Below are 14,316 nucleotides of genomic sequence, written 5' to 3'. Positions count from 1 at the left end.
GGGAAGGAAAAACTCCCTTTTAACAGGAAGAGACCTCTGGCAGAACCAAGCTCAGAAAGCGGCAGCCATCTGTGTCAACCCAGTGGAACTAATGACTGAATGCAAAGTGGTGTATAAGCACAAGGAAAGTGAGAAGATGTGGGTAAAGAAGAAACAATTCATTCATCATGGGAAGCCCCCAGCGCGCCTACTGCAGCATAACTAAGGGAGAGTTCAGGATCATTCGATCTAGCTATAAATATATGCTTTATCAAAAAGGAAAGTGCAAATTTAATTTAAAAAAAAAATGGGTGGCTGTTTCCCAAATTGCAACTGGGAGCTGGTTCCACAGAAGAGGGGCATGAAGAGGCTGAAGTCTCTGCCTCCCATTCTTGTTTTAAATATCGTAAGACCCCCAAAGTAAGGCAGCAGTCAGAGATTAAAGAGCTCTATTGGGGTGATAAGGTACTATAAGGTATTAAAGATAAGATGAGGCCTGATTATTCAAGAGCTTGCATTTGAAGAGAAGGATTTTAAATTTGATTCAGCGATTTTAACAGGCAGCCAATGAAGAGAAGCCAGTATGGGCGAAATTTGCTGTCTTTGTAGTCCCAGTCATTTCTCTCAATACAACATTTTTAATAAAAAATGAAGGCTTTTCGGGGAGCTTTTAGGAAATCCTGATAATGGCTAATTACAGTAGTCTAGCCTAGAAGTGATAAATGCATGAACTAGTTTTGCAGCATTACTCTGAGACAGCAAGTTTCTAATTTTAGAAATATTGCAAAATTGTTAGAAAGCAGTCCAATATATTTGTTTAATATGCATTTTGAAGAACATATCCTGGTCAAAATTGACTCCAAGATTCCTCACATCGTTACTGAAGGCGCAAGGTAATGCCATCCAGAGTATGTATCTGGTTAGACATCGTGTTTCTAAGGTGCCTAAGGGACAAAACCATATATAGAGCACAGAACCCTTTGGAGCTCCATAATTACCCTTAGCATGTGAAGAAGAAGCCCCAACTACAACACGCTCTAATCTTAGCTCTAATCTTATTGTGGTCTACAGTATTGATCACTGCACATGGTTATATGGTGGTCCTACGCACAGCCTACTGACTGCTTTGCACACTGTGATCTACATGTTGTAGCTGTTCATGTTAACCAGAGGGCAGCCTCACAAATAACATCTCTGTAGACTACTGTTGCTTGTTGATGAAGAGTGAAATTATAACTTACAAAGAACTGAAGTGATGCTAAATGTTAAAAACAATGAAAAGTGTCCACTTTGTGATTCTCACGCTGTATTTTTTCATGTCTTTTGGGTCCTTTGGCTGTCTTTCTGGTCATAGCAAACTCCACTGCCACTCCCTTCCCTGTTTCAGCCCACTTTCCAAAAGGTCAGCATTTGCTTGGTGTTATCCACACAGAGCTGTGTGCTGCTCTATATAGGCAAATACCTATGCAAACAAGTATTGACTGTGACTCTGATTTCTAAATTCTTTTAGATTTTTGAAAAATCTAAAAATTTGCATTCTATCATTAGCAGCATTTAACACGACTATTACCTGACTACTATGAAAACATAAGCTTAATAAGAAATCTATTGCATATCTATAAATCTAGTATATATCTATATAAATGTATTTAATATATAATATTTATCTCTTTTTTTTAAAAATTTGGGGGCTTTTTTTAATCATTTTATTGCATGGTTGAGGTTGAGTGGAGAGATTGAGGGGGGGGACACACAGCAAAGGGCCATTGGTCAGGCTCAAACCTGTGCATACAGTCACTCACTCCACTGACTGAGCTAAACCAGCACCCAGTGTCATTTAGAATCATCAGAATTAGAATATTTTATTAATCCCTGAGGAAATTATGTGTCCACAGTGGCTCCAAGACAATAAAAACAGTAACTAAATTAAAAAATAAAATTACAAATTTTGATATGTTACAAAACATACCACAATTGCTCTAATAGATACAAAAAGCTCTAAGTATAAATATCCCACAATTTCTAAATATAGAAATTCTGAATAAAAAATGACAACAGTAAATATTTTTAAGTGCGGCAACTCATGTGTGATTCAAAAGTACTGCTCCTGTAATTATCCAAGAGTTCTTTCACTTTTGTGTGTATGAGTTTGTGTTAGTCAGTGAATGTGTTTGTGTTTGACACAGCTCATCAGTCACTTAAGAAGAAATGACACCATAGCTCTCAACCTAGCGACAACAAAACCCAAGTTAGCTAATTCCGAGCATTGCTTTCAATGCAGTCTGACCGCACATCAGTCAGCCTTCACATTAGCAAGTTGAAACTATTCAAAAAAAACAATCCTTGAGGATCAAAATGAAAAGGGGGCAAATATACTAATACTTCTCCAAACCAATGTTTCATCACACAGTAATCCTTAAGGGTATTGTTGACTCAGAATAGCTTAAGCTAGTGCCTGTGGCTGCGGGACTGGTTATCCTAGAGGCCGAGGCCACTGAGCCAGGGGCTAGAGCGTTGGTTGGTACTGGGCAAGGTGACTCAGGCTAGGGTTAAAGGGTGGCTGATGTGGTCATGAGTGTCCATAGGGTGTGGAGAAAGGGAGTTGGAATTATTAGGATCAGGAAAACAGTCTGATTGGGACATATTTGAGTCATATCTAAAGAAAGGAAGGGCAAGAATGAATATACTTGGTGATATTAGGTAACTGTTACAATTTTGTTTGTCTGAGTCAGTCACAGCCTCTCTGTGGCTCAATGTGGAGTCATTTTCAAAATGTTTCAGCGCTGAAGTCCAGCTGTTTACCTGTAAGCCTTTCAGAGGGCTTGCTACAATATAAATATGTCTTTCTTCAGTAGGTTGGGGTGTGGATGAACAGAGCATTGTGAGGGTTTTAGGACCAGCAATAGGGGATGTTATCAGAACTAGGTCCATTGAGATGGGAGGGAATGTGTACTTTACATATTTTGTGCTCTAGAATGAGAAAATGGCACAAGTACAGTAAAAAAAATTAGATTTAACCCTCTGGTGTTAAGGATACAACCTGTAGGCCATAACTGAAACACCAAAGGATCCAATCTCGCTTTCGGATGGCTTTGAAAATTTTGGAAATTGCAGTGAAGTCAGTATATTTTAGTAGTTTATTTTTACAATATACTTTTTCACACCATAGATAGGTTTATTACCTAAATGTATTTCTGGACACCTGGTGGAAAACCGCTGACTAACAGTTAAAAACAAAACTGCAACAAAGATTGGTTAGTGAATGAGAGTGAAAACTGCTGTGGCCTGGGATTTGTCTCCTTCCAAAAAAAAAAAACTATGTGCAGTGTGGAAATAAAGAGAGTCATTGTTTCCCAACATTGTGAACTTGAGCGTCAAGTCCACATTAAAATGAAAAGTGTGAGAAATGTGTGGTGGATGTGGCATTGCGACGACACAATGCGTCCATTCTTTTCTGCGCTGAAGTGCAACATCCTTCCTCCCCCAGCCTGTTTTTATGAATGAAGGTCTGACCTGAATAATGCACCTGCAGCAGCAGCAGTACAGATGGGAATGAACAAGTGAATGAATGAACGGGAGCACACACATGTCCATACAACTGTTTGTGCATGAACACACAGGAAGTGGAAAGAACAATTAACTTTAATGTCACCTCCACATGCATGACAACAACTACAGTAGGAACAGCCTATTCTAACACTTAAGATAAGTCCCATTACTTCCAGTGTTATGAGCACCAGAGAGGCTATCAGCTCACTAGAGAGGCTATCAGCTACTGTGTTATGTATGTTAATGTCACCTCACTTAAAATAGTATGTATATATATGTATATACAATAATACTTTCTTTCTGTGTGCTAGTGTTAGTTTTATTGTATTTTTTTTACCAACTTGTGGCTCACTTATAAATACTGTTTGTAAAATGATGTAAATGTAATAAATGCCATTTATTGGAGTTACATGCTGCAGATTTACATTCACAGAAATGTGAAGGCCAGTCCACATGTACAATGTAAGTTGACTACTCTTTCATCTTTTTACCTCTACTTTTGTGTTTATTTGGTACAGTTGGAGTCAGCTGCTGCACCGCAAGCATTTAATGTAAGAAATATGTAGTTTTATGTTGTCCAAAATATTGAGATGGATCATTATTATCATATCAAGTCCAATTTTAATATATTTCAGTGAAGCCTTTGGGGAAATTGACACATTTTACTTCATGTTTAAGGCAAATTACATAATTTCTTTCTCTTTTTTTTGTACAGGATCATGATATGAGTACTGCCTCCGAAACTATATAATGTGCTTATTATGACCATGAAACTTCCTAGGAAGCTGTTAAGGAAGTTGTCAAAGACATGATTGCTTGTTTTTGTGAACCAGACTTAATTTCTCAACTGTCTTTTAGAAACTTACTCACTGATCCCAGCTACAAAAGAATGCATTAGGGTGGTGTCAAAGTGTGCGATGATGCTCAAAAGCATCCAAGAGTAAATAAAGTGTAAACAGCAACTGGTTTCAGTCTTGTTCATGCAGCCAGAGCCACAACATGTTCTCTTGCTTTCTGAAGGGATTTGAACCAGCAATCACTGCTGTTTACATTCCTCAGTCTGTGTCTATCGCTCACAGACGCTGAGTCACCTACACACGGGAATGTCCTCAATTTGTGTGTGTGTATGTGTATGTGTGGTCCAGGTACTACTTGGGTTGTGCAGACCTAAATTCATTTACACAGTCACATTATGGTAATGTGTATTCTAGGTTAAATTTGGACAAGTAAGGCTGAGAGTCAAGTAGGTCTTTAGGAAATTAGCATAAGTCAGTAAGGTGTGTGTGTACACGAAAGTGTGCATGTGCATGTGTTCATGCATATTAGAGTGTTTGTTTGTGTGTTTGTCTGTCCTTCACCATACCGCAGTTAGCAAATTTCCCGGTGCGTGGGTGCCGCTATGTGTATACTGAATGTGAGTCATTAATAACCAGACATGCATCGAGTGAGTGAGTCAGTCAGTCTGACAGCTGATATCGAGAACCACAGGTTAGTGGCATGAACAGGGCTTTCCCTGATAGCCACACCTGGAAACTAATGGAGTAAAGATATAAACAGGCCACCAACAGGAGAACTGAGAGTCGAGAAAACAAGAAAGTAGAAAGCCGAAAATCTTTTTCTGTATCGGAAATGTAGATCTATTGGATGTTCCACTAGCTAAAAATCAGGACTGAGTTTTATTTCATAGCTGTTAGTCTGAAATTATTTGATATTTGATATGTATTTGTTTAGCAAACAAATAAATAAATATGTTGAATGCTACTTGGTCCACTACTCTGGTCCAGATATCTCTGTACTGTACAGAAAATCATGTATGGTTAATTTACCTTGTTATTTTGAATATCCTTATTTTACCACTGTACTCAGTCAGTTGTTTATAAACAGAATATATACGCATGCAACAGTGACACATACATTTATATTTATTCATTGTGCTTGGAAGCTAATTCAAAAGAGCCATTTAAGGGACATGGTACAGGTATTGTTTTCTTTAGTCAAGAATATGAGATTCCTACTGGAATACAAATTATACCCTAATGGTTTCACATCTTGGCCATTGATCTAAATTTACCCAAAGGATTGGAACACAGGTACCCAACAAAATATCTGGTTCAAGGCATTGAAGCTTGACAACTTGGATCCAAATGCAACTTTTGGTGTGGTTTGATCTAAGTTTAATATAAATGTTCTCCTTTTCATAGGAAATATGGAACATTTCAGCCAGTGGAAAATGCTGCAGATACAACAGCACTGCTTTCACTTGATCAGGTTGTGTGATCCATTTGCATGCACAAAGAAATAAAAGCAATACATTTTGGCAAATACTGACACATAGGAATGAAATAACATGTCCTGTCACATGTTAAATGATTAAGGTTTTGTGGCTTTTGAAAACAATATTTCATACCGTGTGCGTGTGTGTGTGTGTGTGTGTGTGTGTGTGTGTGTGTGTGTGTGTGTGTGTGTGTGTGTGTGTGTGTGTGTGTGTGTGTGTGTGTGTGTGTGTGTGTGTGTGCCAGTGAGCAGCTATTATTTATTTTATGGGTGTAATCAGTCTTCCACTTTTTTCTCAACAACTTGATCCTTTTCATTTGCCGAGCTCCTGTCATAGTTACACAATCCCTCTTTTTTATTTACTCTTTTCTCCCTTTTCTCTTTCTCAATCCTCCTTTCACCTTTTCTTTCTGCCTTCTTGCCTTAGGATGTCAGTGTTCTCTTCTCATCCCTCTCTCCTTTAATTTTCTCCTTCCATCTTTTCTTACTCTCACTGATTTGTCCTTTTTTTATCCTGATTTTTCCATCCACCTCCCAACGGTTTTATTCTCCTCATTTATCCATCTCCTTCACTGTTCTGTCAGTGCCTAATCAGACACTGATAAAGAGAGATGGATAGAGAGAGTGGGTTTTCATCTAATCTGCCATCCCAGATTTTTCCGTGACCCCAGGGCCAAAAGTGTGGGGTGATTTAAAGGTTGCCAGCCCTGATCAGGTTTGGGCTGAAAACCCCCCTTTTTCTCACAACTCATCTACCTTCAAGGACACACACTGACATACAACACAGTACAGGCAGGCGTAATTCATTGCTGTGACATTATGAACACACTCACAGTTAAAGCATACACACCTGCCAACGTAAATCCTTCATACACTGAGTGCGTTGAGAAAAAGTGACACTATTTTCAGACGTGAATTTTTTTGAGTAACGTATATAAACATTGAAAACATTCTGATTTTGTGAAAAAATGCACTACCAACCAACTGACTAAAACTGGGATTTTTTTCTGCCAATTCTTAAGGTAAGGCAGAAGCAGGGAGGATTTCGCATCTGTATCTTCAGGATGTCAGAGGGGAGGTCTGAGTTTTTATTGGCAGAAGGAGCATTATGAGGTATGAACACACTTGTTGCTAAATTCAGTAGTCTGATTGGTGAGATCTTTATTTGCATGAGAAAAATTGAGCTTGATCTGAAAAATAATGAAGGAAACTTGCCCTGCAAAACAAGTTTAACGTAAATATTTTTAATGCACAAAATATTTGGATTAATTTCACATATGTAGTGTGTTGTGTTGGCCTTTAAAGAGACAACAGTCACTCTCTGTTAATTCTGTTTTTTAAAGGGGTTTTCACCATGTATGTTTATATATATATATATATATATATATATATATATATATATATATATAGATAGATAGATAGATAGATAGATAGATAGATAGATAGATACATACCCTCCTTAACAGGTGGGCCAGTCTGAAGAAACATTCTACATATATCATCACATATGCAGCATTTATTAATATCTCTATGTTTTTTAAAGATTTATTATAAATCCCATTTTTTGTGTTATATTCATTTTATCATCTCACTCCACATGTAATGTTACATTCTCCGTTTGTTTTTTCCATATGTCACGATCAGTGTCTGCAACTTTTGTTAAATCACCACTATAAATACAGAATGCAGACTTAGAAATGAAGTTTTTAGATATCACAGACATGTAGCTTGATTCATTATGGTAAAGCATCAGGACTGTATGAACCTTAGAGCAATTTATAAATAATTCTCTGACCAAAAGTTCAAAAGAAAGAGCTGTACTCTGAGCACAGCAGCCCACCTACAACATCTGACTGTGATTTCTATCCACCACCTAGTTTAGAGTACTCCTCAAAATTGTTTGGTTATTTTGAAGGAATGATTTTTAAAAAGTCAAAATATATACAGTACCGATGATGTACCTCAGTATGTAAGTACCTCACTAAGTAAAACCAAAATAGAAAAAAGAGAAATCTAAATTCTGCTATCATAAGAGGATCTAAAAATAGAACAGACTGGAATCAGATTATGATGACTATGATGACTTTTCAATCAGCACGGTGAAACCACTAAATAGATACTTTATGTTGTCATATGACTCACAAGTGAACTGTTTGTCATCACAGGCACGCATAGCAGTCCATGTAATTTCCAGGTGCAATAGGACAGTCCCTTCTCATCAGCAAATACACACACACACATACAAACACCCACACAGGTGTGCACACACAGAGGATATGAGTTCCTGTTCTGATTGTCATTGTGGATGTCAGAGGTTTTATTTATTTATTTATCGTCCTACAGTGTGAGGAAACACATTTCTGTACAGTTACCTATTTGACTGGAGATGGTCACAAACAATGCATGTGCATGTGTCTCACTTAAATAGCATGAATATGGTAAGTAATATGATCTTGTTATGTACCACATATGCATACACAATAATCCTTTTTGCTTACTGTGTTTAAAATTGTTCCAGGTTTTGATTATTTGCTTTGAAACAGGTAAAAAATTGGTGATATTTTGGAGCCGATAGAAATGTGTTTTATATGATTAATTGATTAATGATTTAGTTTTTCACATGTGGGTTTGCCTTTGATGTAAATAAATATCCTGATAATGGTTAAAAACATGTTATTCTGATGCATTACAAAGTCTGATTACTCTCCTAATGTGAATAACGATGGCTGAACTTATATCATGGTGAGCTGGCATCTAAAGTGATAGTACAATAATACAAAATTCAGAACATTGAAACTGTGAAGACAGTGAAAATCATTAAGTAAATTATTTAAAGCATGAGAAACAGCCACCCTTTAGGTGCCCTTAGTTTTGACTCTGGAAGCTTTTTCAAACAGAAGGGTCAAAATGGGGTTTCTTGGGGTTTCTGAAGGTTTTATGAAAAGAACAGGCTCTTTCATTGTCTGCACCTATAACTGCAACAACTGATGACTACAGAATATCTGGAACTTCTGGAAAATGTGGGTGTGTGGCACATCCATCCTCAAAGCCATGAGTCATTACTGATATTTGCAACATTTCCTGTGACAAGAAAAAAAAAAAACCTGCTTTGTGAACACCTACAGCTTTGTTTTGTTATTTCATTTTTCTTTTTAAATATCTAATTACATCTCTGCCAGTGTTGAAGTAAGAATTTATGTTACCGGCAGTTATTAGAAACACTCCTAGCCCTCAATGTTTCTGGATGAGTTGAACATTAAAGTGTTGCTTACAGTTTTTGCCCGTTGCCTGAACACATTTTGCAAAACTTTGCTCATTGTGCCAAAACCCTAAACACAAGTAAACATGACACAACACTGGGAAATATACCATTCACATCTGCACCAAATTGAAACTCTACTCTCAAAACCTAAACTCTGCTATCAAAACCTAACATTCCTTTGTCAAAATGTAACTCTGTTGACAAAATGACACATACTTGCATCATATGCAAACACTTACAGAGCAGGAGGAACACACTAGTCTACTTTATATAAAGCACTGCAGTCTTTGATTTCCATTGTTCATTCAGAAGGCATATTTTCAGGAGACACATTTGCAAACAACCAAAAAAGCAAATAGACCTACTCAATATTGTACATTGCAGTACCATGAATTCAGATAAAGCAAAAAAAACCAAAACAAAAAAAACCCCATAATACAGTAATAGAAAAAACACTATACTGTAAACAAAAAATCATGACAATTGTGCATACGTGGGCTCATGGATCCCGCCGTCTGTTGGGGTCTGGCCACAGGACCTCATCAACATCGCAAGCAATGTCTTCTCCCGCTGGGCACCGGGGAAAATATCCTCTTCCATGTCAAAACCATCCATGGATTGCTGTCACCTGAATGTCGCCGCAGGCCTGTTCCATTGCCTGCAGAAGAGGCATGCAGGCATGTAGTTGGCGGTCATATACACGCCATCTCCAAGCCGAAAAAAATTCCTCTATAGGGTTTAAAAATGGTGAGTAAGGGGGCAAGCATACCACTTCAAGTTGACTTTGGTTGGAGAACCAGGCCTGGACCAGAGCAGCCCGATGGAAACTGACATTATCCCATATCACCACAAACCTGGGCTGATCTGGTCTGTTCTGTACAACTATATCATGGAGAGCATCTAGAAATGTGAGTATGTGTTGGCTATTGTATGGACCTAGTTTTGCATGATGATGCAGAAGCCCTCGAAGGCATATGGCGGCACATAATGTGATGTTTCCCCCGCGCTGCCCTGGGACGTGCACAATTGCCCTTTGGCCAATTACATTACGACCCCGTCGTCTTGTTTTGCTCAGGTCGAATCCAGCTTCATCAATGAAAATGTATTCATGAGGCTGTGCAGCTCCATCCATGGCCAAGATTCTCTGAAAAAAAGGGGAACATATCACTGTACTACAGTGCTACACATACAGCACCCTCACCCCATCACACAGGTACCTGTGTAGCTCTCAGAATGGATCCATGTGGTACTGATATGGTACATATTCAGCTGCTACTGGACTTCACCAATACTCTATTGTAAATGTAAGGGACAGTTACACGTACCCGTACATATTCAGCTCGAAGTCCTTTGACCCTGTCACTGTTCCTCTCGAATGGGACTCTGTAGAGCTGCTTCATGGTGATGCTGTGTTTACCCAAGATGCGTCTGATGGTGGTGATGCTCACATGGTCTATGTTGCTGAACACTCGCCTGTCTGCAAGTATTTTCCGTCGTAGCTGGTGGAGACGGATGGCATTGTCTGCCCTCACTAGGTCCACAACAGCAAGTTCCTGCCGTTGTGTGAACAGGCGTTGGCGTCCTCCCCCAGAAGGTCTTCGAGTCATTCTAGAGAAATACAACCACATATTGTCATCGGTTTGCTTATTTTTCTTACAGTACTTTACTGTATGTACTGTGTCATCCACTGTACTTCAATATAAGTAATCATGCTATGTTTCACAGAAACTACCACTTTGGCTGCAAAAGGAGCATTAGCACCCTGCAATACCCTGTACACTTGATATGGTAACTGTAGAACAGTACTATGAAAACCATCTGAGTAGAGTAGAAGGTAGAGAGGTGAAGACAGACCTGTTTTCTAGTCGGAATTTTCTTATTACAGATGCCACTGTGAAGCGGCTTAGATGTGGGTGGACTCTCTGCCCAGCTTCCCTCATAGTCAGGCCGTGGTTGATGACATGGTCCACCAAAGTTGCTCTTATATCATCAGAAATATGGGTCCGTGCATGGCCTCTTTGACCTCCTCCTCCTCTTCCTCTTGCTCTCCCTCCATCCATGCTTGCAAAGTTCTTGAATTGGCTAAACTGAGGGCTTTTTGTGGTTGGCTAATTGGTGTTCAGTTTTGCAAGTAAGTGCCTTCAGGTGTATATTTGAGTGGTTGCAATTACCCGATGTGTTTTGTATTTTGGATACATGTGTTTTCCAAATGGCACCCTGAAATTTCATTTTTGAACGAAGTGTCTTATGTATGAAATAGAGTGTAGTATGCAGGACCATGTGTGTTGCATAATTGCAACCAGAGTGCAAAGCAGCACTTTTGTTTAAGGTATGGGTACATGTGTTTGGGGTATGGTAACAAAAGCTTCAAGTTGTGTTACTTTAGTCTAAGCATGGGTTTATAGTGTTCAAGCAACGAGCAAAAACTGTAACGGGGGAAAAAAGGAAAATAGCGTGATTAAACATGATAATCAGCAGCTTGAGAAAGTCACATACAGTAAATGGGCACATGCATATGTATTTAAAGTGAATTATACTGTATCACTGAAACCAGTAGTTTTCCCTTTGCTTATGTGCATTCATAGGAGATGTGTGTTGTGTGTCCCGAGGGCCTCACCTGTCATCGCTCTGTGATTGGGTGTGATTTCTGGAAACAACCGGTGGCTAACTGTTTTTAATGTGTTTCTAATTTCAAGAGAGAAGCGAGAGATTTGATGGTGTGTGGGTGTGCATGAAACCCTTGAAGCATTTATGTCTGGGTCATGAAGGTGCGTGTGTATCATTTGTGTATCAGTACATTATGTACGTCTAAGTTTGCCTTATCTTTGTGCTTGATTGACCTGCACTCTGATTGGTTGGTGGAACATTAGCATGTTGACAAAATAAAAGGCATTCATCCAGTCATTTCCTACAGGCTTGTCTGCTTTCAATTTGTGTGTGTGTGTGTGTGTGTGTGTGTGTGTGTGTGTGTGTGTGTGTGTGTGTGTGTGTGTGTGTGTGTGTGTGTGTGTGTGTGTGTGTGTGAGCGAGCGAGTGAAACCACGCAGCAGACACAAACATCTCATGTCAGGAGCAACTGTCTCATGACACCATTGGAAATTCACACTCTGACATTTGAACTAAAATCTGAACATGTGACTTGCAAAATTTATACTTAATACTTGCCTTTCAGCTTAGGTAACAGTGTCTCCTACCCATGTGAGAAATCTTTGTCTCCCTTTGACTGCCTATGTTTATTTCATCATTATTTCACAACTATGTATATGATTTTGTAATCAAATTTAGACAGAAATCCCTTAGTAGATTATGGGATATAGTGAAACAGGCCAGCACTGTAGAACTGAGTCCCTAATCTCGATGAGCCGCATCATCTGATAGCTCTTTGTTAGTTTACTGACCAGTGATGAAAACCAGTCGGGCCCAAATTACTCATTACTCATTTATTGAACAATAACATAATTATTAACATGATATGGCTAATATTGTTTAATATTTGAGTTCATCTCAGACTTTTTTGTTTCTATTTGTTCAGAAAAAAGGTAACTTCTGAGACAATTATGTTTGAGACTTATGAAATGCAGAAAAAACAAGTGTGATTGCATCAGGTCAAGACTTAATTTTGTGTTCAATAACTAAAGATATACAAAGGAACATGATCAGGTAATGCATTGTTAGTTGTATGTGTATTATTGGTGCATGCACATTGTTCAAATTGGAGAGAAAGAGATGGGGTGAGGCATAACTTGTGAAATATGTCATGAGTTAGATTTGAGCTTATGATACTGTGGTGAAACCCTGTGAGAGGCTTTCTGGTGATTGCTGTCACTTGAGCTTGCACCTGCTGCATTCGTTTTATTTGCTCTGTGGGATTGATAGCGTGAGATCATTTTACTGTTTGTGATACTAACTTGACCAGTCTGCTTCACCTTTCACTCATTTGCCGTACTTTATTTATTTACAGTTTTTGAATCACAGTGTCTTGCCTTCATATTCAGGAGGATCCTTGTCACGTGTCAGGAGGATCCTTGTCACGTGACCTTATGTTGACACATTTGAAGCCTGTTACACAAAAGAGAACTGACACAGTAGACGCAGGATGAGCTGTGACAGGATATCTCCTACACATTGGGATCTGACAGGAGTTTATTGTATGACAGAAGGCATAAACACAAATACGTAATAGTTACAGACAGCCTATCCTGTTCCTGTGTGACAGAAGCACAACTCCTTTCATCAGATGTTCTTAATAAGATATATAATACTAATAAGTGTGTATTGCAAATATTAGAAATCTATTTATTACAAGTATGACATGAGTCATATTACTGGAGCGCAAATCAGTAATCTGAGGGCTTAAGGTTCTGCAATTCAAGTTTGACTTTAATACAGCAGACTGTTGTCATCAACTCTTTCTCTTTATTCCTCTATGGCAGGTGAATCTGTCTTTACAGCACATTATTTAAAACAGTGCAAAAGAGCGCACTGTATTAAATTAGTATCAAAGATTCTTTAATCTGAGGGGTCTTCTGAGTTTTCTGTCCTGATACAAATATAAGGAACTAGACATTTTAATTTCATGGAAAAAAAATATGGATTTATAATATAGCAATCTATACATAATAATGCCTAAAATATAATAAAACATAATAATGGAGCACTTTAATGATTGGAAATAAATTACATTTTCCTTAAAAACAAGATTATAAGGTAATTAAAGATGGGGGTTTTTTTCAAGCAATAATCACAGTTAGTACCGCACTGTCTGAGACACTACCTGAGGTACCGTGTTTCCAGAGTGTAGGCTAATCTGCTTTTTGTTAAACAGACTCCTCCTCATTTTCACTCTAGCAGGAACATTTTTTAAAAAAGTATCATTAGAATGAAGTACAACAGCCAGCCAGTTAAGTTAGAAAACTATGTAATGAAACACTATGTAATGTGTCAGTGTAACTTTCTTGCCTATATTTTATTCAAGCTGAGCTTCTCCTTTTTAATCTGTGCTCACTCTCTATCTCTTTGGCTTCCCTATTGTCTGTCATCATGTCAGCACAGGCAGAAGAAGCCAGGATGTTTTATGTCCCTATTTGACATTACCTAAATAAATTATGTTAAGAATAGTTATAGAAAATATTTACATTTATATTTAAATATGAATATGGATTCAGCTTTAACTACAGTGTGTCTAAATCCTTTTATAGTAAACCTGTTAGAGTCTAGTGAATTAGAAATCAATTGTTTAAAAAAAGATTTTA

The 14,316-nt window shown here is 38.2% G+C and overlaps 1 protein-coding gene across 1 annotated transcript; it reads right to left on the bottom strand.

Annotated features, from left to right (window-relative positions):
- Positions 1–9,665: 9,665 nt before the first annotated feature.
- LOC146659581 (uncharacterized) lies at positions 9,666–10,693 on the bottom strand. The gene is made up of 4 exons (XM_085424205.1): positions 10,390–10,693; positions 10,049–10,208; positions 9,834–9,946; positions 9,666–9,722 (listed from the first exon to the last, which is right to left on the bottom strand). The coding sequence occupies exons 1-4, from the start codon at positions 10,690–10,692 to the stop codon at positions 9,666–9,668; spliced, it is 633 nt and encodes a 210-aa protein (XP_085280331.1). The 5' UTR covers position 10,693.
- Positions 10,694–14,316: the final 3,623 nt, after the last annotated feature.

This window comes from Rhamphochromis longiceps, linkage group LG11 (genome assembly GCF_057381845.1).
Source record: "Rhamphochromis longiceps isolate RC_006_pf linkage group LG11, R_longiceps_female_GT1.1, whole genome shotgun sequence".
Taxonomy (NCBI): domain Eukaryota; kingdom Metazoa; phylum Chordata; class Actinopteri; order Cichliformes; family Cichlidae; genus Rhamphochromis; species Rhamphochromis longiceps.
Note: the sequence above shows the minus strand (reverse complement) of the source record. Positions and strands in the feature narration are given on the sequence as shown.

Bases quoted from the DNA above. Each gene is read 5' to 3' on its own strand.
- LOC146659581 (XM_085424205.1), bottom strand. From the start codon at position 10,692: ATGTGGTTGTATTTCTCTAGAATGACTCGAAGACCTTCTGGGGGAGGA. The intron at 10,209-10,389 runs GTACGTGTAACT...CCTTTTTTTCAG, and splicing joins TTCGAGCTGAATATGTACGG to AGAATCTTGGCCATGGATGG. The intron at 9,947-10,048 runs GTGCCGCCATAT...TCCATGATATAG, and splicing joins CGGGGGAAACATCACATTAT to TTGTACAGAACAGACCAGAT.